This window comes from Ixodes scapularis, unplaced genomic scaffold, assembly GCF_016920785.2.
Source record: "Ixodes scapularis isolate PalLabHiFi unplaced genomic scaffold, ASM1692078v2 PGA_scaffold3__209_contigs__length_174095766, whole genome shotgun sequence".
In the NCBI taxonomy this organism is placed as follows: domain Eukaryota; kingdom Metazoa; phylum Arthropoda; class Arachnida; order Ixodida; family Ixodidae; genus Ixodes; species Ixodes scapularis.
In genome coordinates, this window is record NW_024609868.1 from 44,030,615 (window position 1) to 44,057,717 (window position 27,103).

Consider the following 27,103-nt stretch of genomic DNA (forward strand, 5'->3'; position numbering starts at 1 on the left):
TCGTTTTGCTGCAATGAGTTGGAGTTGTTCGAGTGCTCGTCAACTTATGTTTACACAATGTGCGATGCCGACGTTTTTCTGCAAAGTAACCTAAAAAAGAGATAGATACAAGCCTTACAGGTGATGTTTTGCTGCTTCTTTGTGTATATATTAAGGTGCTACCAGCAATACGAGCCCACTGGGACGAGCCCACTGGGACCACGACTGTCCGCGCCTATGCCCCGCAGTTTTGAAGTGGCCGAAGTGCATAGGACCTCTTCCTCTCGATCAATGATTCTCAAACAGGGGTCTGCAGACCCTTTGGCGTCCCTGAAGGCCTTCTTGGGGTCACGAAAGCCCTTGACCGTCAATCAAGTCGATAAAACTTTTTTTTAATGATGCTGGCTGTCCTAACAAGCTAAATAGACCAAATCATGTGCGCCAAATAAGTAGAGTTGATTATTCCCCATTTCACAACTTCAAACTCAGTTTGCAACCATTCAGTTCTCTTAAGTCACTTTTTTTGTCATTATAATCCAATAACCCTTAGTACCCAGAGGACAGGGTCCCCCATCACTTCTGCCAACCAAGAAGGGGTCCCGCAAAACATCACTGGTTGAGAACCACTATTCCGGATTATTATATTAACTCTATGACTTGTGTGGAGTGTGGTGGCATCGCTTTAATGAGACCGTGTTACTCACCTCATCTTCAGGGTTCACCAGGCCCAAGATGGTGGTGTAGAGTGCCTCGTAGGCACCCACGGTAACGAGCACCTCCTTCTGAGCGTTGATCTCCCGCCCGGTCAGGCGCGAGTACATCTTGGCCAGGGCATTCACTAAGCGGGGGTGGCCCTGCAAAGAGAAAAAAACATTACACACCTTCAAACCTCCAATCGACGTAGTTGCCATCTCGCAGTTTTCAAGCGAACTACTCCCAGGGGCCGTCGTGGCGCGCATTTCGACGTAACACACTCGTCGTCTGCTTTTCGCTGCTAGACTGCCAAGTTGACCGCAGGATGCATCAACAGCATGCAACATTTTAAAAGTAGTCGGAACCTAACTTATCCTCTATTGCAGCATTGCTGAAGGTACAGGGGTAAGAGCATAACCTGAACAGCTGGAGAGGAGGGGAAAGAGGAAGGCAGTGACTATTTCTACGTCTACTCTAAAAATAATTTCCAAGCGTTATTTTGACATCGTAACGTCACTTCTTAACAACATGAAAATATTTGAAAAATCATTTCGACGTCCCTCATTAAAATATTTTCATTCCTTATTTTGACATCTCCAAAGTAGGACTTACGACGCTTTGGAGTCTGGACTAGAAAGTGATCAAAAGTGGCAGTCAAAAAACATCTTGCTTACAGTCAGCGTCGCAGTTCAACAATTATTTTCTGAAAACAAATGATGTGCAGTCTCATACCTGCCAAGTTAGGATAATTTAAATCCGGGAAAATTTCTAAGTGTGTGTGTGGGAGGGGGTGGGGGAGGGTAGCGTTTTTTTTTTAAATATAAATATTGACAACAAATGTACATGAAGACAACTGCATTACATTTATATTGCACTGGTTATGCTAGCGGGAAACAACTGGGCCTCGTTGTAATTTCAGCCGTTTGTTGCGACGGCGAAAACTCGTTTTTAAGTGCCGGGAGAAAAGGGGGGGGGGGTAGGGGAATTTGCGTTTTCCAGATATTTTTGTCGATCGTACAACCGTACAAATTAATCAAAATTCGGATGTCTCCCGGGAGACTTGGCAGGTATGCAGTTGACTCCGGCTTTTACGACCTTTTAGGTGATGGGGAATGCAAGAAAAAAACTTTACAAAGCACAACTGATCAGTATCAGGCCACACGTAATGTTTACTTGGTTGTGCTAACCGTTAAAGAATGCGGCACCGTTGCTTTTCACGATTTATTTCGCATGTTTTATATATAAACAAAGGAGCTGAATCTCATGTCATAAATCTTGCAGTTGATTGGACGACATTTGCTGTCGGGAAGTCCGCGTATCACGGTGCAGCGCCGACTGCAATATGATAATTTTTTGCTCAATGCATCAGAGCTTTTGCTGTTCGTTTGCACCAGTCAAGAACAAAAGTCAATGTTTGCATTTACAACATTTATTTAACATCCTCACTATTTCGCAGCCAATACACTCTTATACATGATCCAAAAAGAAAATAAAAACTAAACTATAAGCCCACGGAACCCGTTAAAACAGGGTGGGAGCCAGACGCAAAGCGAGGCTTTGCAACCATACGAAGACACGCTTGCACGGTACTGGCGGCGTGGAGGCACAAAACGCGTGCTAAGCTCTCAGTGTTACGTAGCATATGCACTTACGCCTGTTAAGTGCAGGCAAGATAGAGGGATACCCAGCTCGCCTTTGATGTGGATTTAATATGTTAAGTGAGATGCGTGCCGAAATGACGTTCGAGAGCTCCGAACATTGCCGCCAGGCCGTGTCACCTTCAAAAGACCCAACTGTCGAGTCAGTCGAGCACACACACACTGAATGACATTTCTAGTGCGAAGTAGGAGCAAAACTTCTTATGGCGAATTCCACTGGTCGTTTTGGAGCGCGCCAAGATCAGTAGACCAGATCTGAGATGAAGCACGCGATCCAAACGGAGTTGCTTTGCCTCCGAATCCCCATTGGAACATGACCCCCGCTCCCGAGATTGATGGATACCTGCCCGTCATTCACCTTCCCGGGAATGTCCCGGATCTCGAAGCACATGTTTTTGCAATAGCGGTGCTAACAACATGTATTCAATACACAAGCGAAGTTAGTCATGATGAGAAAGATGCGTGTCAATAAGCCATGTGCATCAGCATAGCTGCATAGCCCACTGCCTCTTCATCGGAATAGGTACTTGTGAACGGTGTCCAAGTATATATGTCTCTTTTTTCAGACTATTCTGTGGAGGTTCGAAAAGGCAGACGAATTCATATGGGACATACAAGCAATCCTCATTGTCGCTGCTACTCGAGCAGCTGCTGCTGGAGGAGCTGCTCAACCAAACTTGACGACGAACTGTCATCAAGCAGCATCGGCAGTAAAGCGGGCGGCACCTTGGGAGTGGCCATTACGAAATCTTCCGGGGTGGGATGCCCGGCAAGAAAGGAAGTCACGTGTGCATGCCGAAAGCTGGCCAGGCTGGCTTTCGGTCGAATCCGCCGAAATAGGCGGAGGGTCTTTTCTCGGATCCGGATCAACATCTGGAGAGGAAGCTAATAAAAAATGACAAGTGAAACATGTCCGCCTCGATCCCGATCGCCCAGCAAAATAGGCGCGCTCCAGAAAAGTCGATCCCATCGTGCTCCAAAACTTCCAGTGGAATTAGCCTTAAGCATACGACAAGCAACTACTCCGTCAACACGACTCCGTCAACATAACACCAACAATGTCGTTAGAAACTAAACAAAATGAAACATGAAACGGCCACCATCGCTACAACTGCGACGGCTGCATTCAGCTACATTGACAAGGGACGTCAATATAATTTTTGAAATAATTTGACGATGGACATTGAAATCATCACAACCAAGGAGGCAACTCCTTGTTTTTGTGGACCCCACATTGCTTTGCTCTCTCTCAGAGATTAGCCTGTTGATCCAAATTCGTAAAGAAACTGCTTTCCTCTACCCACCGTGGCTTCCACAGTACTGAACCTAACTAGCGAGATAAAGTGTAGTTACCCTTTCGCGAGTAATTAAACGTAACCAGGTGCTCAAGTGCAAAAACATAACTGTATTTCTACCTTGTCAAATGACTGCAACTTGAATCACTCTTTACAATCAGCTTTTAAAGCCCTGGCAAAAACTTGACAATAAAGATTGGTATTCAAGACGGGCCTCATACTCCGCAAGGAAACAGCGAGCCTCGGTTCTCCGGAAGAATCTGCTATAGTCTGTGACAGGTTAAGAGTAAAGAGGAAGCTCCTCCCACCTCTTTCCACTTTAGTAGAGCAAACACTGGAGAAGAGGCGACCTCTTTTCCAGCATTTGCTCTACTAAAGTGGAAAGAGGGGGAAGGGGCTTCCACTTAACTTTTAACCTGTCACTGACTATAGTCTCGGCGTCGTGAGACTCACAAATCCCCTGGTGTACTGGTGCAGGCCGTGGTTGGGACCAGCCAGGGCGTCCTGAAGGGCCTTGACCACAACATTTGGAGGCGGGAAGTCCGGAAACCCCTGGCCCAGGTTCACTGGCTTGTTCTCCAAGGCCAGCTGGATGAACTCCACCCTGCCGAGAGTCCAGAGGACTTGAGTTCCGTTCACACACTCGCACTTGCTTACGACCAAGTTCTTGCGATCTGTTTCGACGAAAGAACACGCTGGCACATTGCCACCATCTATGTCAGAGATCTCGAACACGCGGCCCACGACTCTCTGGGATGCGGCCCACAAGCATCCCGCGGCTGCGAGCCCCCGTTCCCATGCCTCAAGCGCCACACGCGCCATAAATAATAGTTTTATATTCTAGATTCATTTCTGCTCGAAAGGAAGTTCTGCTCTGCAAACACATTTTGCGCTATTGTGGTTTCTTTTGGGCCAAGTATTGCCTTGTCTAAAAATTTGCTTCTTGGCCGTTTCTCGTGTAAATCAACCAGAGTGGCAATACCACTACTGGGGTATACGATTGGGAGCTCTTTGCTCAAGGAGGTACATCGGCTGTGCAAACTCTTGCGCAGCAGGAGCGAAGGCCAAAGATAAAGCTTTCAGCTCGGGCTTCTACCCGTCAAAAAATACCTTTAAAATGAAAGTATATTTTTATAATGCTTTAATAAAAATGGTCAAAAACTGCCGCATAAAGATATAATTCTTTTATGCCTGTTGAGTCTAGTGAATTGTGCGACATGGCAAGGATGGCGTGCTTGGTCTCGTTCTAATGAAAACTGCAAGTACTGCAGTATAGGGAGTATTCACAGGACACCATATTTGTGGGTGCTCTTTAGAGCGCATACTCAGAGCGAGCTCCCATTAATAGGCTGCTAAGACCGGCAATCTTGATGGTGCAGAATGCACGCGGCGAAAGAACTGTGGAAGCTTGGCGTCAGCACACGCTCAGCAGTCGCACACACAGCTATGGCCGCCAGTGAATACTCCCTATGGTGGAGTTTGAAATCTTTTTATAACATCAGGCACGGGCCCAAAGTAGCCGTATAATCGTATTAGCAAATAAAAGCTAAAGAGTGCAAACTTACAAAAAGCAGAAAGCATAGGGTTCCTTGCCTAAAAACTCTCTGGGGTGTCACTGGGACAGTTAGCTGCTCTGCAACGTGAAACACCAATGCTGTTTTTGTTTTTTTTTGTCCCAAAAGAGCAAAAAATATTGTGCCCCACCTCTATTGCCCTCATCATCTCGGGGGTGGGCTATCTGGACCTTACACTCGAATGGGCTTGAGACCCCTGATCTATACGGTGACCTTGGAACTGCATTTCACCAGAGTGATGGTTTCGCAGTACTATTTGCGTGACTAAATATATCTGCTATCTACGAGAAAGGGTTGATTATAACATCGTCATATGCCTTTTCAGCCAAATAGAAAAAGAAGAATGATGCACAAAGAAAAAAAAAGAGGAAATATACCGGAATCACAAGCAGGATCGAAGCTGGTGTGTGCGACCGCAAGGGAGGCAAACTTGGCACTCCACTTTCACTGGACCACTAGCTTTCAAGGGGTTTCTTTCAGAGGTGCCATTTCAGACAAGCTGATGAAGGCTGACACTGATAAGTTTGGAAATGTGCAGCTAGCTCCTCTGTGCAATGTCACCATGAAGCAGCATGTACTATATTTATTGTCATCACCACAACCCTTTTCAACAACCATAAGTACAAATTGTCTAAAAAGAAAAGAAATTGTAATGTTTGCTGGCACATGTCCTCTTTTTTTTTTTTTTTTCTTGTTCCTTTACATATTATTCATTTCCCCTGCCCCAGTTCAATCTGTGACAAAATAAAAAAATTAAAAAAAGGCACAGCTTTTTCTTTTAGTTTTTTCTATTTCAACAGAAGGCTATTTTAAATTAGACTGCAGCACCACTGTAAAATACTGGGAAAGCGTCCAACCCACTTTCACTGAAAAATGGGTTAATCTAGACTTGGGCAATTGTCCAGTCAAATCGGTAAAACTGAGATGGCAGTCAATAAAGAGCATTGAAGGCAGGGTGAATGGAACCGGTGAAAGCACATTTATTTTCACGTGATATTCCCGTCATCGCTGCTGGCGGTCCCATAGACCCCGCGACGGGGTTAAGATTTTCAGCTGATGCCAGCGCTTTAAAAGAGGTGGGCACTTGTCGTATAATTTGCAGAATTCTTAAGTTTGGGAAATGTTAATAGTGGGCGCTTGTACAAAGCAGGCACTTCTGTGGTATTTTTAAATAATAAAGTGAGCAAGAGAGGTACAAAAGCTAATACTGATGCAATCAGTCTATATATTTTGGAGTGACTTTATTCTGAGATTTATTCGCGAGACAATGCTTTCGCTCGCGTTTTGCAACTCTCAAAAACAAATTCGTTGCGCAAATTAATTGCCCGCAATGACGAACCCGTGCGATTACGAGATTCTATCAGCCAACTGCTAAATTTCTATCCCTGCAAAACGCCATTCCAATAAAAGGCACACATAACCAGGGAGACCAATCGAGCCTCTTGGGGCTCGTACGTCCAATCCAGACCAGGCCTCTTCGTAACAAAAGCCCCGCTCCTAAATTGTGTCGCCAACAACAATGATTACGATGAACTACTGTACCGTGGGATCGGTGCTGGATGCTTAAATGTGGGCCAAATGTAGTAGTATGGTGGGGCACCAGAAAAGTATTTACCAGACGCTGTCTTGCATTCCTTGCACTCGCCTGGCTGGCTCCATTTTCGACATGTTGTCCTGTAAAACATTTACACTTTATATGTTCTGTTCATAAAATCAGTTTTCTCAAAGCCTCTCAATGTTATGACAATCATGACAGGGAAAAAGAATGGAAAGAAATTCATGAATAGCAAGTGGATGCAGGTTCTAAGTTGTCCACAAAGCTGATCGGAAGACTAGAGATATGCCTGTGAGAGGACCGAGATGTAAAAAATAATAATTCAAATTTAACTTTAGAGGACATTCAAGGTAAGTAAGCGAGAATGTTTGATTCCTTGTGAGGACAGTCAGTTCGCTTGTGGCAGTGGCAGGCGCTGCCAGTTACAGTCACTGATTTGGTACAAACGTCAGAAGCGGCTATACACCAGCTGAACTCTGTTGCATCACGCTGCGATGGCGGCGCTTCGAGCACACTTTCGGCCTGAGAGTGTTGGCAAAAGTCTATGCAGAACGGGCATTCTGGTGCAGTTTTGGAAGAAACCAGACTAAAGCCTGCCTTCTCGTCAAAATGCTGCGACTGGGGCTGTACCAGAAGAGCCGGAAAAGGTGTGGAGATCAGTTTTCATGTGTTTTCTGCCTGCTCGGTCGTATATAAATGTGGATAGTTGCCGTGAAAGGGAAAACCAGACGTCGTCGAACCACGATTGCTTGTGTGGAAAGCATTTTGGGTTGAATTCACGGATACTTGAGGTCGTCAGATTTAATTGTTTTGTTCCAGCATGAGCACGGGAAAACTGTCAAGTTGTTCGGACCACCCGTGCACCACGCTCAGTGCGTCTTCACATTCAAATGGCCGTCTTCACGTTCAAACGGTCGTTGGAACACAACAGCCCGTAGACCAAACGTTTTTCCCAATAATTGCGATAAGAAGTGGGGGCCTCAAAAGTAAGTGGGCTCGGTTTAAGAATGCTGATCATTGTTACTAGTGGCCATCACCAACTTCTTACACCTGATTCACTTGGTCCAATCATGCTTGCGACTTTCAGTGTCAACGTCAAGCGTCGCAGCTATCGGCCACACTTCAGCAGCCCCCGAGCGACGTCGAGACTGAAAGTAGCAAGCAGAAAACGTGAATCGGGCTTTAGCGTCCATTCTGTGGTGTTAACGCAGAATGAATCGCATCATATCAGGTTATTTACACCACGTTTCGCGGTGTAACGAGCCTCATTAATTTCGCTGATGCCATTAAAGTGGTAAGACAGTGCTAGGAAGATGTAAAATCAGTAATTCCAAAACGGAAAAAAGCATGGGGACTCGCGCTGACGGTGACAACATTCCATTCCAATGATTTGCGATGCGGGACGCGGTGCTTTTAGCCCATACCCCCCATTGCGCATGTGCGGCACCGGTGGCGTACTGCTAGGGGCGCTCCGGTTTGTTTGCAAACATGACTTAGTGTATAGTACAGGGCGCAGCAAAATGAGCTAGTTTAACGGAACACCGGCTTGAGCGGTGAAATCCCCGTATAGGGAATTTCACCGCTTAAGCCATTTATATTCTGGTTCAGCAAGATCTTTCTTGGCTGATGTTGGATGTGGAATCACCACTTTTTGCTGAAAAAGCGTTATTGAGCAATGAAAAATTTTCGAGTTGTTTGCCAAACCACAATCAAACCGTATTTTGGTGAAACTCGCATACACACTGATAGTAAGGGGGGGTTGAGCAGCCTTTGATATACTTGTCCCAAATACTCGTTTATGCACTGGTGGATGTCACCTTGTGCACAGCATCAAAACTCGAGCTTTGCGAAGGATACATGGGTTACTAATTACTTTCAGCAAAAGATAGCAGACAACCATAATTTCAGCTTGTGACCGATACCACGGCACTCAGTTTATACCAGACGATCCAGCTTTTTTTATACTGTTAGCGAATGGTGTGATGCGATTTCTTGGCTTACTTTCATCTGCAAATGACACCTCGTGGCAGACTATCCCTGCCCTTTGCTTGAGTTAGCAGACAAACTATCTGCTAAAGGGACCAAACTGAATCTTGCTAACCCTGTTTTTCACCTGCGTTTGCAGACAAATCATCTATAACATGTCTGCTCCAGTGCCCGCACAAACGGGATAAGCCATTGGGAATGAAATTAAAATGGATCAACACAACTTCATGTACGGGTAATATTGGTAGCATTGGTAAGTCGTGCATCTGCTGTAAACATTAAAACTGCAAGTTTTTTTTGCTTTTGTTTAAGATTAAAAAAAAAACTTTGTGATCCCAGGAGATGCACGGCTTATCAATTCTACCAACACCACGTTCATGTACTTCGTTGCAAATGCAGTTCACGAATTTGTGGCCATCTGTTCCAGTCTCGCTCCGAATGACTTATCGTGTCTCGGGCGCCTTGTGCAAGATTTCCACTACTCCAGCCGGTGTTCCGTTGGGCTAGCTCATGGCACCACAGGCTACACACCCTTGAAGTTCCAAACATTCTCACAGCCGAAATACCAATGCCAGAAATGCATACTACACCTTTCAGTTGAAGAAAAAGCATCAATGTTGTACACACAAGAAAAGTGTGCTTACTACCGCACCACGATACACTCCAAGTAGCTGTAAAGGCGTAAATGTGCTACAATGCCTTAAAGAAAAAGAAAACAAGAAAAAAAAAAAAAAAAACGAGCACACATTTAGTAGGTGTCAAGAACACATGTGCGTGGTCCAAGAGATAAGCAAAGCGAATGGCTAGAGGAAATTATGTATAGAAAATGAGGTAAAGCGGAAGCAGGCCGGATGCACACATCGTTGTTTAAAGATCAGGCGTTAATTGCAGTGTCTGGGGAGGGACGTGCTAGCTGGCAAGCGAGGTTTACGAGCCAGGGCGTTAGTAGTGGGGTTTAGCAAGCACGAGCGTGCAGCTATCCACAAATTCTACACAAGAGAAAAGACTACCGTACGTCGGTGCGTTCGTACCTTGCTCGTTGCAAATGAAGTTACGGGGTTTAGCAAAGTTCTGGCTCTTCCCAAAATGAGGTCGCTTTGGCCAACGGGGTACGCGAGAAGGTTCTTGAGAGTTCTAATCATCCCTGCTCGCTAGGAGGGATGTTAGCCTGGCTCTAGATAAGGAGAAGAAAAGAGGTACAAGTGAAGTCAAGCGGGCCTGATCAGAAGTGATGTCCGCCACGTCGTTAAAGTGTACCCACGTGACGCTGAAGTAACAGGTCCTCACGAATTTGGTTTTTTAATGAGTTCGTTAGGACCGCTGACAATACACGACATGCGTCGGCGAGCGCAGATGGCGAGCGCAGATGACATCACTGTGTAGTGATACCATTTTGTTCGTACCACGTTCATACTGTAGGTATACGTTCAAAGGAAATACCAAATAAAACGCGAAAACGTATGAGGCACTTACCTGTTTGATAACTGGAAAATGGCAGCGACTACAGGGAGAATCGGAGCGTGTTTTGCGGGGGAGTTTAAAAAACACCGGGAACGGGACACTAAAAAGCTTAAAGCGCTCTCCCACAACCTACACAGCTGAAGACGTCGACCCCGTCACCAACCAGCCCGCAAAAACAAAACAAAAATTCCGTCTGTTCGCGGAGCATTACTAATTTTCCCTTTACGTGAATGATTAAGATATATGTAGGTAAACTTTAGACTAGATATATGTTGTCTTATGAAGACATACACACTTCGAATGCCAAAAGCATCGCTTCTTCCTCTAAGAGCCAAATTGCCAAATGGCCGAAATGGCCAAATCTTCTAAGAACTATTTCGTGTGGCGTAGGAACAATGCGCAAAACTTCCTCTTTTTTTTTTTTTTTTAGGATGGATAGATGAACGTAATTTGTGAAAATTGAAATAACTGTTTTGGTTGTACTGGGCGGTAGCTCCTGCTACCTAGTGACTAAATATTTGAAAGCTTTCCATGGCTTTCGAGATCCCGAAGCGCGCGAACGCTTCTCCGGCCGTGCGGGGAGTAGGGAGATGTCGCGAACTTTTTTCGACCGAAGGTTCGATGATCGAATCAAGCAGTTCGAAAGGCTCGAAAGATATCGAATTGTCGAATTAAGAAGTTTGACGCTTTTTGAATTTCGAACTTATTACGCTGCAAAATTCGATGCTTGTCGAACTCGAACTTACGAACTTGATAATCTAAAAATTCGATGATTTTAGAGCTTTCGAACTTATTGCACTAAAAAGTTCTAAACTTTCCAAACTTCCGACCTTCCTCCGCTAAGAATTTCGATAATTTTCTAACTCTCGAACTTGTTAATCTAAAAAATTCGAAAATTGTCGAACTTTCGATTTTTGAAAAGTCAAAAGTTCGACGAACTTTGAACTTTTAAGGTAAAACTTCGAAGTTCGTCGGACTTCGAAAGACCGACGGGCGGTTTCATTTGGATTGTTTCCCCCTAAATAAGTAGTACGTGTTTGGACCCAGAAGCTAGTGGATGGACGTGGCCTCTCTCCTCCGGGCGTTTCCACCCTTGGGTCCCGCCGGTGCTAGCCGCATCGTCCCGCTTCGGCATGTGAGACTGCATCCCTTTTTAGCAGGCCGCCTCGGCCCTGCGTTCCATTTTATTTTCTCGGGTGTCCGCATTTTATTTTAATCACTACATTTATGGCGACGAGGATTTTCTTTTAATTACAACAGGGTGCAACGATCTTAAGATTAAAAGAATTTGCATCTTGTCATTTTTACGTTGTTCATCGCGTCCTGGAGGATACAGAAAATATCTTAATTAAAAAAGGTCGCGATTTCGCCGCATAATCGCAAAGCCAAAGTCGAGCTTTTTCCCCCACTTGCAGCCGCGAGTGGCAGCCGAAGGAACTACAGCGAAAAGCTTACATGACCTCGCTCGGCTCTAAGCTGCACCGATCCCAAAAGGGAGAGTAAGCGTTCCCGAGAGAGCATATGGGAAGCTACACGGCACCCCGAATTATGTCACTAGGAGGGGGACCAAGTGTGACCCTGAATGCTGGGAATGAGTGGAAGGCTGTCAGAAATGCCAATGTTTATCTCTTTTTTTACACAACTAGGACACGCAGGCGAAATCGGTTTTATGTTCTTTACTTTGGAAGTGTCAGAGGGTAACTCGCACAAATGTTTGACCGAAGTCCTGAAATCGTTGCACCCCCCCCCCCCCCCCCTCCTTTCTAAGCGGAATACGTTTCCAATTTCCTATCTGCCTTTTCTTTCCGCCTCCTCCGCGGCTCCGCCAATCTTCGGATACGGAGAGGAGGCATCATGTAATGCCGCAAGGTCGTACGATGCTAATAACGGAGCGGGACCTCGAAACTTTCCAAGGACGGAGCTGAGAGCGCATAGCGCAGAAGCGCTAAATCTTCACTTCTTCTCAAACGATTTGTGTGGCTTCCTGAGCGAGGTGCAACTGCCCCCCCCCCCCCCCAAAAAAAAAAAAAAAAAAAAAAAAAAAACACGTTTGGATCTAGTCGTCCCAGCGAAGAGGGCAGACTTATTGTATAATGGACGAGATTAAAAAATCAAAGAAAATTAATTATAATAATTATCAAAATTGTCTCCTGCAATGGGATGCTATACATACCGAGCTATGCATTGAAATGCGAAAGCATTATAGTAGTGCGGGTGAAACGTTTTCTAGTAATGCTCCTACACGTATTAAAGTTGCAAGGACGGCGTGCGGAACGACGTCGAGGACGACGTCTGAGATCGACGCCAAGTAAGGCATCTGGGTCGACCTCTAGGACGACGTCAAGGGTGACATCTTGGTGGACGTCGAGAGCGACGTCAAGGACATAATCTAAAACGACCTCTCGGACGACCTCTCGGACGACCTCAAGGACGACGTCAAGGATGGCGTCGAGAACGACGCCTAGATGACGACGTGTAGGATGACGTCGAGAACGACGCCTAGATGACGACGTCTAGCACGACGTCAAGAACGACGCCTAGAGGACGACGTCTAGGAAGACCTCAAGGACGACGCCTTGAGGACGACGTCTAGGACGACCTCAAAGTACCGGTTGACGACGTTAGGCCTCAAAGCGTAATGTTAGACCTAACGTAAGGCCAGCGCATAGCCGCGTCCCACCCTCACATCAAACATCTGCGCGTACCAATTGACGATGTTAGACCTCAAAGCGTGACGTTGTACCTAGTGTTAGGCCTGACGTCAGCCCAGCGTATACCCGCCCCAACCCCTCCCCCTTACCGCTGTTCCGCCAGCAGTTTGGCTGGCTCCTCGGCAACGATGACCCCGTTGGAGCCACATGACGCGTCGCACCCAATGAGAATTTAGCTCTCGTTGCACCTAGCTAATGGGGATTTAGGTGGCGCCTTTTGCCGGCTTCACTCCATGGGACAGTTAATGCTTTCGCATTAATACATATTTAATCTGTTGAAATAGTAAATTTCGCAAAATGTTTTGAGCGGGAAATCCGTGCTGGCCCATCCATGTTTTCACGCTTTAGCAAGCTCTCGATTACCAAGAAACTTTAGACCTCGATAACTGAAGATTGAACGTGAATTTCAAAATGCTCTCCTGGAATCAATTAATGCTAAGAATTATAAATTAATTGTATTTGACTTGAAGTGTCTGTGGCGCCAAGATTTTCTTCCTGGGAAATGAATGTCATGGTCTCTTTTTTAATGGGGGTCTAAGGGAACCGGTTCATTGATTCAGGAAGAAAATATAATGGTCGCTCGGCATTAAAATTCTTAAAATACGCAGGCTATTAGGTCGATATTATAATCCTCCGAGTGCAAAAAAATCCGCGGGTTCTTTACTAAATTACAAGAATATAAAATATTTTCCCATTGAGTTAAGCTGGGGCGCTGACGTGACTGCCGAGAGATGGCGCAAGTTGTAAGCAGCGACGTGTCCCGGATTCTTGAGGTTGCGGCGTCCAGTGAATACCCCCTATTCTCGGAAAAGTAGAGAAATTCTCGGGAAAAGTGGAAATGCTCGAGGCACGTGCCGCGCGCCACTTCTGGGAAATTCATGGCGTCTGAAATCTAGTTCAGTGCTGCGCTGTGCCGCCATCGCAAGTCATCAAATTCGAGGGAGAAGAGTTAAAAAAAAAGTATTCTTACGTTCAGTTACTGCAGCTTCTACTTACAGATTTTTGTGTCTTGTGGTAGAATGGTGAACAGCTAGTCTGGGAATGTGGATAGACAAGTTGTGGTGCTTATTTAATTTTAGATATTTATCTGTACGTGTTGCGGCTAGTCCTACAAGCGCGGCTTTTGATATAATCGACTGCAAACTGTAGCGCGTAGGAAACGAAAAAAAAAAAAATAGTTCTTTACATAAAAAAATGAACGTTTTAAACATAAATTATGTTGATTTTTTTTTTTTATCTCCGCAAGTTGTTTTACGTAGCTTTTTGAGCCTGAGCACGAAGTTGGTGGTGCCACTAAATAGTAAGCTACGCTGTAGGCGTAGGGGTCTCAAACAAGCTGCCCACGACTCGCTGTGACGCGGCCTTCAGGCGACCGGCTACGAGTCCCGGTTTCTAGGGTGCCTACATGTTTCCGACATGTAGGCGCCCTACCGGTTTCCATATCTCGAGCGCTAGAAATGGCATGCGACATAGTGATCTCATTTCGTCGATTAATTTTCGATCGGAAAGTATCTCTGCTCTTTTAACGTTTTCACAACGTTTATACCTATCTGTGTACATTTGCGCTTTGTTTCGCTTCATTTGTTTTGCTCCCCAGTGTTTAGTAATGTGCAACAATTCCGCTATTACGCGGCAAGCGCGAGCTACTTCGTTGAATGCTGCTCGTCTTCGAAACAATATCACAATAAAGACAAACATTTGTTCAGGGTGTTGTAATAAAAATTGTCAGGAAAGCAAGAACTGCAAAATTAACTGATCGCTTCTTTAGAGACATGATAAACTTGCTAAATTCCCGAATGAATTGAGGTTTTTTTTTGGGAACGACTATATTTGCTCCCATCGTTCTATCAAAAAAAAAAAAAAAAAATGCCAGAACGTTGGGCGGTGTAATTTTTATTTCTGTTATCACATCAGGTCAGGGCCCAACGTAGTCGTACAAGCAAGTCAAATTCGAAGATGCCACTGGCAAAACTGTGAGTTTACGAAAGCATAAGGCTTCTTCTCTTTCTTTACAATATTTTCAACACCCCCCCCCGCCTTCCCTGTGTACGTTAGCCCTCGACCGTTTCGATGTGGGCTGTCTGGCCTCCACGCTCAAATGAGTTTGAGACCACTGAGTCTTATAAAAATAACAATAGAAACAATTAATCGGTTCCTGATCACATCAAAGTATTTTTATTGGTTTACGCTCGGGAAACGAAGAAATGATTAGGATTAAAAATTAATCACATAGCTAAAGATCAGGGAGATGGAGACGTCGGTCAATGAGAGCATACCATGTCTGGGATCCAACACAGCGGCGTAGACTTTCCATTTTCCCGGGGGGGGGGGGGGGGGGGGGGGGTGCTGCGCGTTACCTTTTCGCCAGAACTGGAGATTGAAGCTAACGAAAACACGCTGGGATTCCATTTCCCATGTATTTTGTCAATAAAGGCAACGTGGGCGTTATTTTGTTTAAATGACGCGACTAGAAGCTCGTTGCATGGCACGTAAACAGCGTCTCGGTAAGGATCATGGCCCAGGCCCGGGGGGGGGGGGGGGGGGGGGGGGGAGGCAAAGCTTCTCCCCCCCACTGTCTACGCCTATGATCCAACACATTTCTCACGTGAGATATAGTTTCTGTGAAATTTGATTTTTTAGTCCGGGTGGATCGGCACTTCTGTCGATCATTCTCGTCTTCCAGAGACAATGCAAACACATCAGCATGAGCAAATCCTAAGGAAAACTGTCGTTGGGTTTGCAGGTAAAACCCGGAGTGCAGGCGTTGAAGTCCAAGTCCCTTTTCGGTGTTCTCTGTAAGACGTCCCAGAAGAGGCAGGCATCAGTGCAGAAAACAACACAATATTCTATTGTTTCTGGTTGGTTACAATGACGGCAATCCACTGACCATGGTACAAAAATTCCTCGTTATTTCTCGAAGCCAGGGCTTCACAGGCAACGTTGAAGAGGCGTCATGCCAATGAGGTGTCATGCCGAATTAGTGCTAAATCACACAGCAAATGCATTGAGAGCCGCTCTGGCTGCCCGCTGCATACAGCCTATCCAGAACATGCTTTAGTGGCGCCGTCTCGCGCCGTCGACACGGAGTGAGGCAGCCGTGAGTGCTCGATGAGCTCACTACCCCTCCACTAGTTCACGGCCACTCAAGCAACCAAGGACGTCATGAGGGAGGTTATTTTTTGCTTGTTTTTGTAATTTTAATTTTCCTATAACTATTAAAATAAAGCGAATTTTGAGAAAAGAAACGTTTCACTGAGTTACTACGTTCAGTGCGCTCAGGTTCGGTGCAAATTAAAAACGAGTAAAAAAAGTCATTGCAGGGTCCCTGTAATGAAACTTTTCTTTTCTTGAATTTCGCTTTAGTTTGCAAGTTTTAGGCAAGTTAAAATTACAAACAAAAAAAGCGAAAAAAATAACCTCTTTCGTGACGTCCTCTGCCCTGTTAGTTCTCTCTTGAGCGGCTGTAAACTAGAAGGGGTGGTGAGCTCAATAAGCGCTCACGGCTGCCGCACGTGTCGACGGCTCGAGAGGGCGCCACCAAAGCATGTACTGGATAGGCTGGAATCTGGATGAAGCGGGCAACCAAGGCGGCTCGCATTGCATTTGCTGCGCGATTAAACACTAATTCGGCATAAGACTTTATTCGCCACAAATGTCAGCAAACACGGGGTAAAGATCCGTTCAGAAGGGGCCAAACCGCAAGCCAAACTAGCACGCCGAAGGCGTTTGGAACGCTCGGATCAGTAAGAACCTGAGATTGGGCGAGTTGGTTGTTTATGCTTGTCGACGTTTAGCGCACTAAAAAAACTGTCATTCAAGCACTTACACACCCAAAGAACACTCCTTTCACACAGCGCTCACTATACATCGTTTCAGCTTCGGTCCAGACGCAGCCAAAGCTACAAGCGCGAGCTCCGGGCTTTCAGCATCCCTGCCAAGCACACGCGCTCGTGCAGTGCAAGCACTTTTCTGGGCCACATGCTCGCGCTTGTAGCATCGGCTGCGTCTGGACCGAAGCTGAAACGAAGTATAACAACTTTGTATTTCGTGTTTTACTTCGGCATCTACTTCTTCAGATTTTAGACGATTTGCAAATAGAAAAAGACGACATAAGAGTAAAAAATACGCTTAGGCTAATTCGCGGCTAAATAATTAATCTCTTTTTGTCATAATGTTATCGACGGCGTACTAACACATTTGTCCTCTAGTCGTATGATATTCTCGGCTTCGATGATTTCCCTTGTTAATTGGTTTACACTTTTGCCCAACACGGTGCTGTTGTTGAAGTGCGCGACACACCCACAATCCCGACAGTGTATCCCCAAGTGGCCAGAGATAGCGTTTACAATGTTGTTGGAGTGTTCTCGAAGGCGGTCATTTAAACATCGCCCAGTTTGTCCAACGCATTGTCTTCCACAGGAAAGGGGGAATGAATTGACAACCCCCCCAACGCAAGGCACAAAGTTGGTCCTATGTTTCTTGGAGCGGATTGCGGGATTTGAGGGTGTTGTGACGTTTTTGCCAAAACTGGACAGTTTGGTGGGTGCTGAAAACACGATATCTGTTCGCTGTTTTCTTGAGGCCGTGGGAAAAATTTCAACTCCGCGCACTCAAAACTCGTGAAAAGAGGCATAGTGCGGTCATGCCTTAAGAGCTCAATCGCAAAGTCGTGCTCGCATTTCACACAAAAGAGTTTCGACGGACAAATTGCAAGACTGAAGTCAGCAGGGTACCCTGTGTTCTTATTGGTGTCAGTGGTCGAAACTTTTCTTAAAGAAATGAAGCAAGAGAACTGTGTCAAACAAACACACAGAGACAGGACGAGAAGACCAGTCATCGTCCCTTACATCCACAATTTTTCCCACGGCCTCAAGAAAACAGCGAACAGAGTCAATGTTGATATCGTGTTTTCAGCACCCACCAAACTGTCCAGCCTTTGCAAAAACACCCTCAAATCCCGCAATCTGCTGCTCCAAGAAGCATAGGACCAACTTTGTGCGTTGCGTTGAGGGGGTTGTCTATTCATTCCCCTTTTCCTGTGGAAGACAATACGTTGGACAAACTGGGCGATGTTTAAATGACCGCCTTCGAGAACACTCCAACAACATTGTAAACGCTAACTCTGGTCACTTGGGGATACACTGTCGGGATTGTGGGTGTGTCGCGCACTTCAACAACAGCATCGTGTTGGGCAAAAGTGTAAACCAATTAACAAGGGAAATCATCGAAGCCGAGAATATCATACGACTAGAGGACAAATGTGTTAGTACGCCGTCGACAACATTATCACGAAAAAATATTAATTATTTAGCCGCGAATTAGCCTAAGCCTGTTTCACATGCAGCGATTTCTGCCGTCGCGGTGCTCGTGCCGCAGAATTGCTGGTGCTGGCCAGAACGCCGCGACGGCAGAAATCGCGCCGCTCTAGGGCCAAAACCGCTGCATGTGAACTAGGCTTAAGCCTAGTTCACATGCAGCGGTTTTGACCTTAAGGGCCACCCAGACTAGCGAGAAAACGCGCCCGGCGCGCCGATAAATCGGTTAAGCGGGAAGATAAAGGGCGCGTCTCTGCACGCGCTCGTGGCGCTGACTGTGCTTCGGCGACATTTTGTTACTTGCCGCGATCGGCGTGCCACGCGCGTTTTCTCGCTAGTGTGGGTGGCCCTTTAGAGCGGCGCGATTTCTGCCGTCGCGGCGCTCTGGCCAGCACCAGCAATTCAGTGGCACGAGCGCCGCGACGACAGAAATCGCGCCGCTTTAGGGCCAAAATCGCTGCATGTGAAACCCGCTTTAAGCATTAGACAGAAACTTTTTTTACTCTTATGTCGTCTTTTACTATTCGCAAATCGTCTAAAATCTGAAGAAGTATAAGCCGAAGTAAAACACGAAATACAAAGTTGTTAGTGAGCGCTGTGTGAAAGGAGTGTTCTTTGGGTGTGTGAATGCTTGAATGACAGTTTTTCGAGCGCGCTAAACGTCGACAAGCTCGGATCAGGTCGGATACTCGAGCGGTCAATTAATTCTGACCTAATTCTTTCGCTGTAAATCTCGTCAAAATTAAGCTCGAGCAGTGCCACCATAGAGTTGTTGTAATGTACGCTAGAGGTTCAACTGGAGCTAGAGTCTACGTGACTTCCTTAACGCAAATTGAAGCAAACAGCACCCAGTCTACTTTTGCGGTGCTCCTGTGCATTCGTATAGGGAAAACACGAGTGTATTTGGTCTCTTCGCCGGAAAATGACATGGAGCAGTTCGGTTATTAGGGTCTTACCGAATAATATATGAAGCTTGATTAACATTGTGAAAGTGTAATTGCCTTGCTTAGCGCATTTTTCTTCTTCAATGAACGATGTTTACCCTCGCCACATTTCAGTGCCAAACATGTGTTCTGCAGCAGGTGTGCAAAAACAAGCGACGATTCAACGCAAAAAGGTTCGCCAGCATTCCGGTGACGCTTATACTTATATTGCTAATATGCCAGTCCTGTCACTGTATGAAAATGACCCCGCGGCGCATCTTTATAAGCGGATTAAAACATTCAAAACGTAAAGAATAAAGTACGTAGGCTATGAAAGGTGTCTCTGTATTGTTTTCATTGCCGCATTTTCGCACGAAGCAGAAAGAATAAAGCAGTACTTACTTATTTAAAACTGGAATATATTATGGAGCCTTCAATTAATTTTGATCGTGCATGCACGGTTAGTTACTGATCCAGTGTATACTGCAGTAGTTCTTGCCGTCTCTCTTGGTTTCCACATGTCCTTCGTTCGTGTGGCACGTATATCCCTCGTGTTGAAAAGCGCCGACGTCCTGTTCGCGCTACAGTGTCCGACAGTACACAAAAATACATGTACAAAACCGTTTTAGCAGAGTGTTTATTGCAATAAATTTGAAAAAGAAAGGAGCAAAACCGCCGTAACTGGCTAATTATTTCATCTGCTTGACTGAGAAATGTTCTAAGCTACTTAGTACGTACGAATTATTCGGGCCATTTGCTCTTATGATCGAGCGCAGGGAGAAACTGCACTCACTTTTTCCCATAGAAATGCATTACCGGAAGTCAGTTTTCGACTGGTTTCTGTATGCATTAATTTGCGTCAGCATACCAGCGATAGCTGAACCTCTAGCGTACATTATAATAACTCTATGAGCGCGAAAACAGTGGCGTCGCGAACGGAACAGGAACCAGTTTCATGTTATCGTAGTGACCACGACCAAGTCGGTCGTCGTCGTGGCTTCGGAGGCTTGTCAAGGGACCAAAGAGGTAGACTGGAACAACATATTTTCCGGAGCGAGTTTTTTTTTTTTTTTATTTATTTATTTTTCGGCTCTTTCGGAACACTGACCTTCGAAGCTGACAAGGGGATGATGAAGAGATAAGACTCACCTTCTAACCGGAAGATCTAGGTCAGGGTTCAAATTATTCATACGGAATAAATCTACTTAAAAAAAAGAAAAAAAGAAAAGCAGGTCGCGGGAGCATAGCCTAGCAAACACCTTGCTAACCTAGCAAACACCTTGCTAGGCCTTTCGACCTAGCAAGGGCCTAGCAAACGCCTTGCTAGGCTTTTCGACCAACCTTGCTTGGCCTTCCCACCGACTTGAGTTACCGCTGCAGTTATTGGGATAGTTGTCGTTGCTTCCGAAACCCGTGAGTGAAGCGTTTCCTTTCGCTTGCTGCTTGAAGTGGGAAAGTGCGCAAAGAGCCCGTAGAAGCATGCTCGTTGGTCTCCACGGCGAAGTATCCGGTCGGTGTTGGCGGCAATGAAGCTATCGTAGGATTCCATCGTAACTTACACACACCTTCTGTTCGTTTCACTCGGAATACTCGAATTTTCTCGGTTTCGTCCTACGCACGTTTTACGTGATAGCAAAAAAAGAAAAGAAAAGAAAAAAAATTGAAAGACGTTAACAGTTTTTTGTAATGCCAAATTAGAGCGCAGCTCTTGAGGAGGAGGAGAGGATCGGGTACGGAGGGGAGGATATGTTCCTGCTCCTCCTCCGTACCCTCCCCTCCTTCTGCCCTCCCATTTAGCGGGAAATGTTCGCTAAATTTCCCGCTAAATTAAGCAAAAATTTCCCCGCTAAATATAGCCGGAAATTTAGCGAAAATTTTCCCGCTAAATGTAGCGGGGAAACTGAATTGGTGTTGAGGTCACATGACGTCAATTTCCCGCTAAAGTTAGCGGGGAACTTTTTTTTGCTAAATTTAGCGGAAAACGTGAAAACAGCGCAAACATTTGACAAAGGACGATTGAAAGAAATGCGCGGACAAAGCGCTGTCTTTCACTCGCCCTTTATTTCTTTCCCTCGTCCTTTGTCAAATTTTTGCGCTGTTTTCACATTCGAAGATGTTCAACCAACTCGCCCAACTTACCGCCTGGAGGAAAAATATTTGCGCTAAACTTGGCGGGAAAATTTCCACGCTAAATTTAGCGAAAACATTTTCCGCTAAATTTAGTGAAGCAATTTTCCCGCTAAATTTAGCAAAAAATTTCCCGCTAAATATAGCCGGAAATTTAGCGAAAATTTTCCCGCTAAATGTAGCGGGGAAACTGAATTGGTGTTGAGGTCACATGACGTCAATTTCCCGCTAAAGTTAGCGGGGAACTTTTTTTTGCTAAATTTAGCGGAAAACGTGAAAACAGCGCAAACATTTGACAAAGGACGATTGAAAGAAATGCGCGGACAAAGCGCTGTCTTTCACTCGCCCTTTATTTCTTTCCCTCGTCCTTTGTCAAATTTTTGCGCTGTTTTCACATTCGAAGATGTTCAACCAACTCGCCCAACTTACCGCCTAGAGGAAAAATATTTGCGCTAAACTTGGCGGGAAAATTTCCACGCTAAATTTAGCGAAAACATTTTCCGCTAAATTTAGTGAAGCAATTTTCCCGCTAAATTAAGCAAAAATTTCCCCGCTAAATATAGCCGGAAATTTAGCGAAAATTTTCCCGCTAAATGTAGCGGGGAAACTGAATTGGTGTTGAGGTCACATGACGTCAATTTCCCGCTAAAGTTAGCGGGGAACTTTTTTTTGCTAAATTTAGCGGAAAACGTGAAAACAGCGCAAACATTTGACAAAGGACGATTGAAAGAAATGCGCGGACAAAGCGCTGTCTTTCACTCGCCCTTTATTTCTTTCCCTCGTCCTTTGTCAAATTTTTGCGCTGTTTTCACATTCGAAGATGTTCAACCAACTCGCCCAACTTACCGCCTAGAGGAAAAATATTTGCGCTAAACTTGGCGGGAAAATTTCCACGCTAAATTTAGCGAAAACATTTTCCGCTAAATTTAGTGAAGCAATTTTCCCGCTAAATTTAGCAAAAAATTTCCCGCTAAATTGAGAGAACATTTTTCCCGCCAAATTTAGCGCGAAAATTTCCACGCTAAATTTAGTGGAAACATTTCCCCGTTAAATTGAGCGGAAACATTTCCCGCAAAATTTAGCGAACAATTTTCCCCCATGTTTACCAGGAAAATTTTACCCTCGTGACGTCACACGGGACGTCATTATGGGAAACTTTCCATAATGCAACGCGCGCTTACGCCGACGCCGACGCCGCTGAACCCGGAAACGACGCCTAAGAGCTACGCTCTAAAACAAAATACACTTAGCGCTAGCGAACAGTTTCTGCTGCTACGCCCTTAAGCAGACGACCAAAGTAAAGCAAAGCGAAGAAAGAAGCCGTCCCGTGATGCTTCTCACCACGTCACCATCGAGCGATCGCAGCGCCCCAGTCGGTCCCGCTACGGTTAGTTCTTTGACATCTGGTTCAACCGCTAGCGCTACAATCAAGCGTAGAATGGCCGCTCGGCGATGCGTTGTTTAGTTTTGCAATGAAAAACACCGTGCATATTTTAGAGCGCAGCTCTTAGGGGCCCGTTCCCGGCTTGAGCGGCGTCGCCGTCGGCGTCGCCGTCGCCGTCGCCGTCGCCGTCGGCGTCGGCGTAACCGCAACCCTCGTAACCCTCGTGATGGTTACGAGGGTTACGAGGGTTAATCTCATGAGGGTTACCCTCACGAGGATCACGAGGGCCACGAGGGTTACTTACCCTCGTAACCCTCACGAGGGTTACGAGGGTTAGTTACCCTCAAAAGGGTTACCTTCACGAGGGTTACCCTCACGAGGGTTACTTACCCTTGTAACCCTCACGAGGGTTACGAGGGGTAGTAACCCTCGTAACCCTCGTGAGGATTACGAGGGTTACGAGGGTTAATCTCATGAGGGTTACCCTCACGAGGATCACGAGGGCCACGAGGGTTACTTACCCTCGTAACCCTCACGAGGGTTACGAGGGTTAGTTACCCTCAAAAGGGTTACCTTCACGAGGGTTACCCTCACGAGGGTTACTTACCCTTGTAACCCTCACGAGGGTTACGAGGGTTAGTAACCCTCGTGAGGGTAACGAGGGTGAGTAACCCTCGTGAGGGTAACTCTCATAACCCTCGTAAGGGTAACTCTCATAACCCTCGTGACCCTCGTGAGGGTAACTAACCCTCGTAACCCTCGTGAGGGTTACGAGGGTGAGTAACCCTCGTGAGGGTAACTCTCATAACCCTCACGAGGGTCACGAGGGTTATGAGAGTTACCCTCACGAGGGTTACTCACCCTCGTAACACTCACGAGGGTTACGAGGGTTAGTTACCCTCACGAGGGTCACGAGGGTTATGAGAGTTACCCTTACGAGGGTCACGAGAGTTACCCTCACGAGGGTCACGAGAGTTGCCCTCACAAGGGTTACTAGGGTTACCCTCACGAGGGTCACGATGGTTACCCAGGTCGTGACCCCCCCTGGGGTCACGTGACCTGGGGATACCCCCCCAGGTCACGTGACCCCCCGTTGACGTCATAGGCACTGATGACGTCGTCAGTGACGTCACTGATGACGTCACCGGCATCCGCATCGTCATCGTCATCATCACTGATGACGTCATTAGTGACGTCACTGATGACGTCACCGGCATCCGCATCGTCATCATCATCACTGATGGCGTCATCAGTGACGCTACTGATGACGTCATCGGTATCGTCACGTGGCCCCAGGTCACGTGACCCCCCGACGTCACGTGACGCCCCAAGGTCACGTGACTCCCACAAGGTCACGTGACCCACAAGGTCACGTGACCCCCAAGGTCACGTGACCCCCCGCCCCCCGAGGTCACTTGACCCACCCCCCAGTACCCTTCCCTCCTCCTCCTCAAGAGCTGCGCTCTAATTCGGCGTTACAGGGAGTTGTAAACGGCTTTCATTTTTTTTTTCGGGGTCAGCACGTAGTCGTTCACAGACTTCAAACCGAGTAGGACCGGTTAAGACGAGACAGTTTTTTAAGCCTCTTGCAACGGCTTAGAACCGGATGCGCTGCTGCAGTGCTGCTCCTAAGCCGTCGCAAGAGGCTTAAAAAACGGCTTTGTCTCAGTCGGTCCTATACTCAGTTGCAAGTGTGTGAACGGGCCTTCTTTTTAGGCTGTCTAGCCTCACGGAAGCACGTTTATTTCACTCTCACTCGAATGTAGGTCGACGACCTTCGTTTCTCCCGCTACAAAAGCAGACAGAAAAGGCCTCTGGCATCTGCCATTCTAGATCTGGGTACGTTTTGCGCGTATCTTCTCTCGCTTGCCGAAATGATACGCACGCGCCGCTGAGCCGTGAAAATCGCACGCCGGACTGTTACCCTTTGTAAATGATTGCAACCCCCCCGGCCCGGCCAACTGCTTCTCCGATCACAGCTGTGCCATGAGGTGAAGCTTGACACGAGAACGCTGGTTCCAAGCTTTCCGACAGACACGATTGAGTGTGACAGGAAGTTGTTACCGTAAATTATGTTTCACTTATGCCAAAGACCAATCCTAATCGTACGATCAGGATTGGGATGCCTTAATTCGCAAAAAGAATCCCTCGATTTGAAAGATAAAGATATATGGTTCGAGTGTCGACTGAAAGAAAAGTATTGGGTCACATAATAAACACACTGAAAAGACAACAACAGCAACAACACTGGTCTACGTTTCGTAATTGCTGTTACTGTTTAATCCTTCGGGAAGGACCGCCATGACATGACCTTACTGCCGATTTGTACAATACTTCATAAAGGTTTGGCATCACACAACTGCAAAGAACGCAGCCTGCAGAGACGACGGAACGTGGACAAATAGATTATTATTTATGTGTCATTAAATCGGAACTTTGACGTTATTTTTGAGGAAGGCCTACAGGATATTTTACTTCCAATTCTGTGCTAATTCGAGCGCTGCTGCTTAATGGTAAAGACTGTCCCACCGGCTCTCTGATATCCTATCTTCTTTCTCTCCGAACAGATTCTAACGAAGTAGTGCAGTGACAACAACGTTTTAATTTACGAATTCTCGGCTTAAATAAATACGTTCCTTACAAATTATATATATATATATACTGCGGGGGATCCCCACATCGCATATCTCTAACACAACATCCTTTGTCTTAACTCAAAGCCATCCTACACTCATCCAGCGTTTCGGGCAAACTCTCGCTCCCATGAGAATCCTCCCCCACGGAATTCCTCCGCATGCAAAAGAAGGACCGTCCTCAGCCAAGACCACTTAGAAGACAAGCCCTGCTCCTTTCCACCCCAACACGTCCTCGCTTGTGGATCCACGCAGTGCCGCCTATATAGCTTGCGCCAGCATTGTCGCCAGCGCGTATAGACTTATTGCTAAATTACCCAATTAAGCATCAAGGAGAGAGAGAGAGAAGTGTTGAAAGGAAAGGAAGCCTGGAGCTCAAGCATCAAGGAGAATGCAGGAAATGGTATTCCACGCGCCGCACGCGCACGCCTTCCTCGTATAAAAGATTCGAAGTAAATAAACCAAAATAAAGCATTGACGAACGCGCTTGCAAGATGCCATTTGTTTTGCTTAGGGTGCCTCAATGACCTTCTGTTGAGAGTGATGCCACAATTTGTAGTACCCGATGCCGACAGCACGCGCTCACGGGGAAAATACAAAGAAATCGACAAAATCGATGTCGCCATAGCACAGTCAGCGCCACAGACGCGTGCAGGGACACGCTCTTTCACGCGCTTCTGAACAAAAAATAAATGTAAAAGTGGGAACAAAATGGCCAGATGTCTCCACCCTAAGCAAAGCGCACATGAAGGCACCCTAGTTTTGCTTTAGAATAGTTACTGCTGCAGACGCTAGCACATGCGGCGCGTGGAACATGCATTCTCCTTGATGCTCGGGTAATTTAGCAATGGGTCTATATATGGTATTCACTAGACGCCATATTTATGAGTGCTGTTTAGAGCGCATGCTCAGAGCGAGCTCGCATTAATAGCCTGCTAAGACCTAAAACCTTGATGGTGCTAAATGCACGCTCCAAAAGGACTGCGGAAGCTCGCCGTCAGCACACGCTCAGCAGCAGCGCACACGGATATGGCCGCCAGTGAATACTCCCTATTGCAGCGACTCGCAATGAGCGCGACGCTAGCAAGCGCCGAAGCCAAGACGAACACGTCTTCCGCCTTGCGGCGACCCTCGTCAAGCTTCAGTCTGTTGCTGCTTGGGACGCGTGGAGAATCCAACAATGATGACGTCACGCAAGGGCCTTGCCCTCTAGGTGGAGTTGCCTCAGCAAATTCGGTCAATTGTCCCCGCGCCCAGCGAGTCCTTTCGAGCGTCCGTCTTCAGCAAGTCGTACGCCAGCAAGTCGGCGTCCAGAAGGGCTTTTTCGGGTAGCTGCGGCACTAAAGCCAGCGTCGTGTCCCGCATCGAGTCCCTCACGGTGAGCACGTCGTACTTGGGCGGCAGTTTCTCCAACAGCGTCTTGGTGGCAACCGACGCGACTAGCAGCGTGATCAGGCTGACTAGCATGATGGCCGTCTTGACGGGGAACAGCTGCTCGCCGGAGACCGGGTCGTGGCCCCCGAAAACCGCGGGCAGGCCCAGAAACGGCTCGCCGACCAGGAACCTGAGGGCGAGCCCCAGACAGAAGGCGGCCAGCGAGCCATACGCGTTGCACATGGACGGGAAGTGGACGGCGGCCACAAACTGCGGGAACAGGATGATGTACAGGTAGTCGCTGCTCAGGACGCTCAGGCCGTACACGGAAACCGGGGACACTGCCACCAGGACGCCGAACAGGGCGGCCAGGGCCGTGCTCAGTCGCAGGGTCCACACCAGCTCGCGCTCGGACGCCTGCGAGGAAGGACGACC

At 46.7% G+C, this 27,103-nt stretch overlaps 2 protein-coding genes across 3 annotated transcripts in view; both read right to left on the reverse strand.

Annotated features, from left to right (window-relative positions):
• LOC115331140 (kynurenine aminotransferase) overlaps positions 1-10,540 on the reverse strand; it is a 36,272-nt gene extending 25,732 nt beyond the window's left edge. The window contains exons 1-5 of one of the 2 annotated variants that reach the window (XM_040219274.3): positions 10,214-10,540; positions 9,772-9,914; positions 6,815-6,873; positions 4,079-4,229; positions 684-833 (exon numbers count right to left, since the gene is read on the reverse strand). In XM_040219274.3, the coding sequence (XP_040075208.1) occupies positions 684-833; positions 4,079-4,229; positions 6,815-6,873; positions 9,772-9,882 (471 nt within the window). In that variant the 5' untranslated portion in view covers positions 9,883-9,914; positions 10,214-10,540. The remainder of the gene's footprint in view (positions 1-683; positions 834-4,078; positions 4,230-6,814; positions 6,874-9,771; positions 9,915-10,213) is intronic. The other variant, XM_040219275.3, reaches the window with a different exon arrangement.
• A 15,978-nt stretch (positions 10,541-26,518) lies between these two features.
• The window catches only part of LOC8024076 (high-affinity choline transporter 1), a 48,293-nt gene continuing 47,708 nt past the window's right edge, over positions 26,519-27,103 (reverse strand). Inside the window, exon 8 of the mRNA XM_029993205.2 lies at positions 26,519-27,085. Coding sequence (XP_029849065.2) covers positions 26,519-27,085 — 567 coding nt within the window. The remainder of the gene's footprint in view (positions 27,086-27,103) is intronic.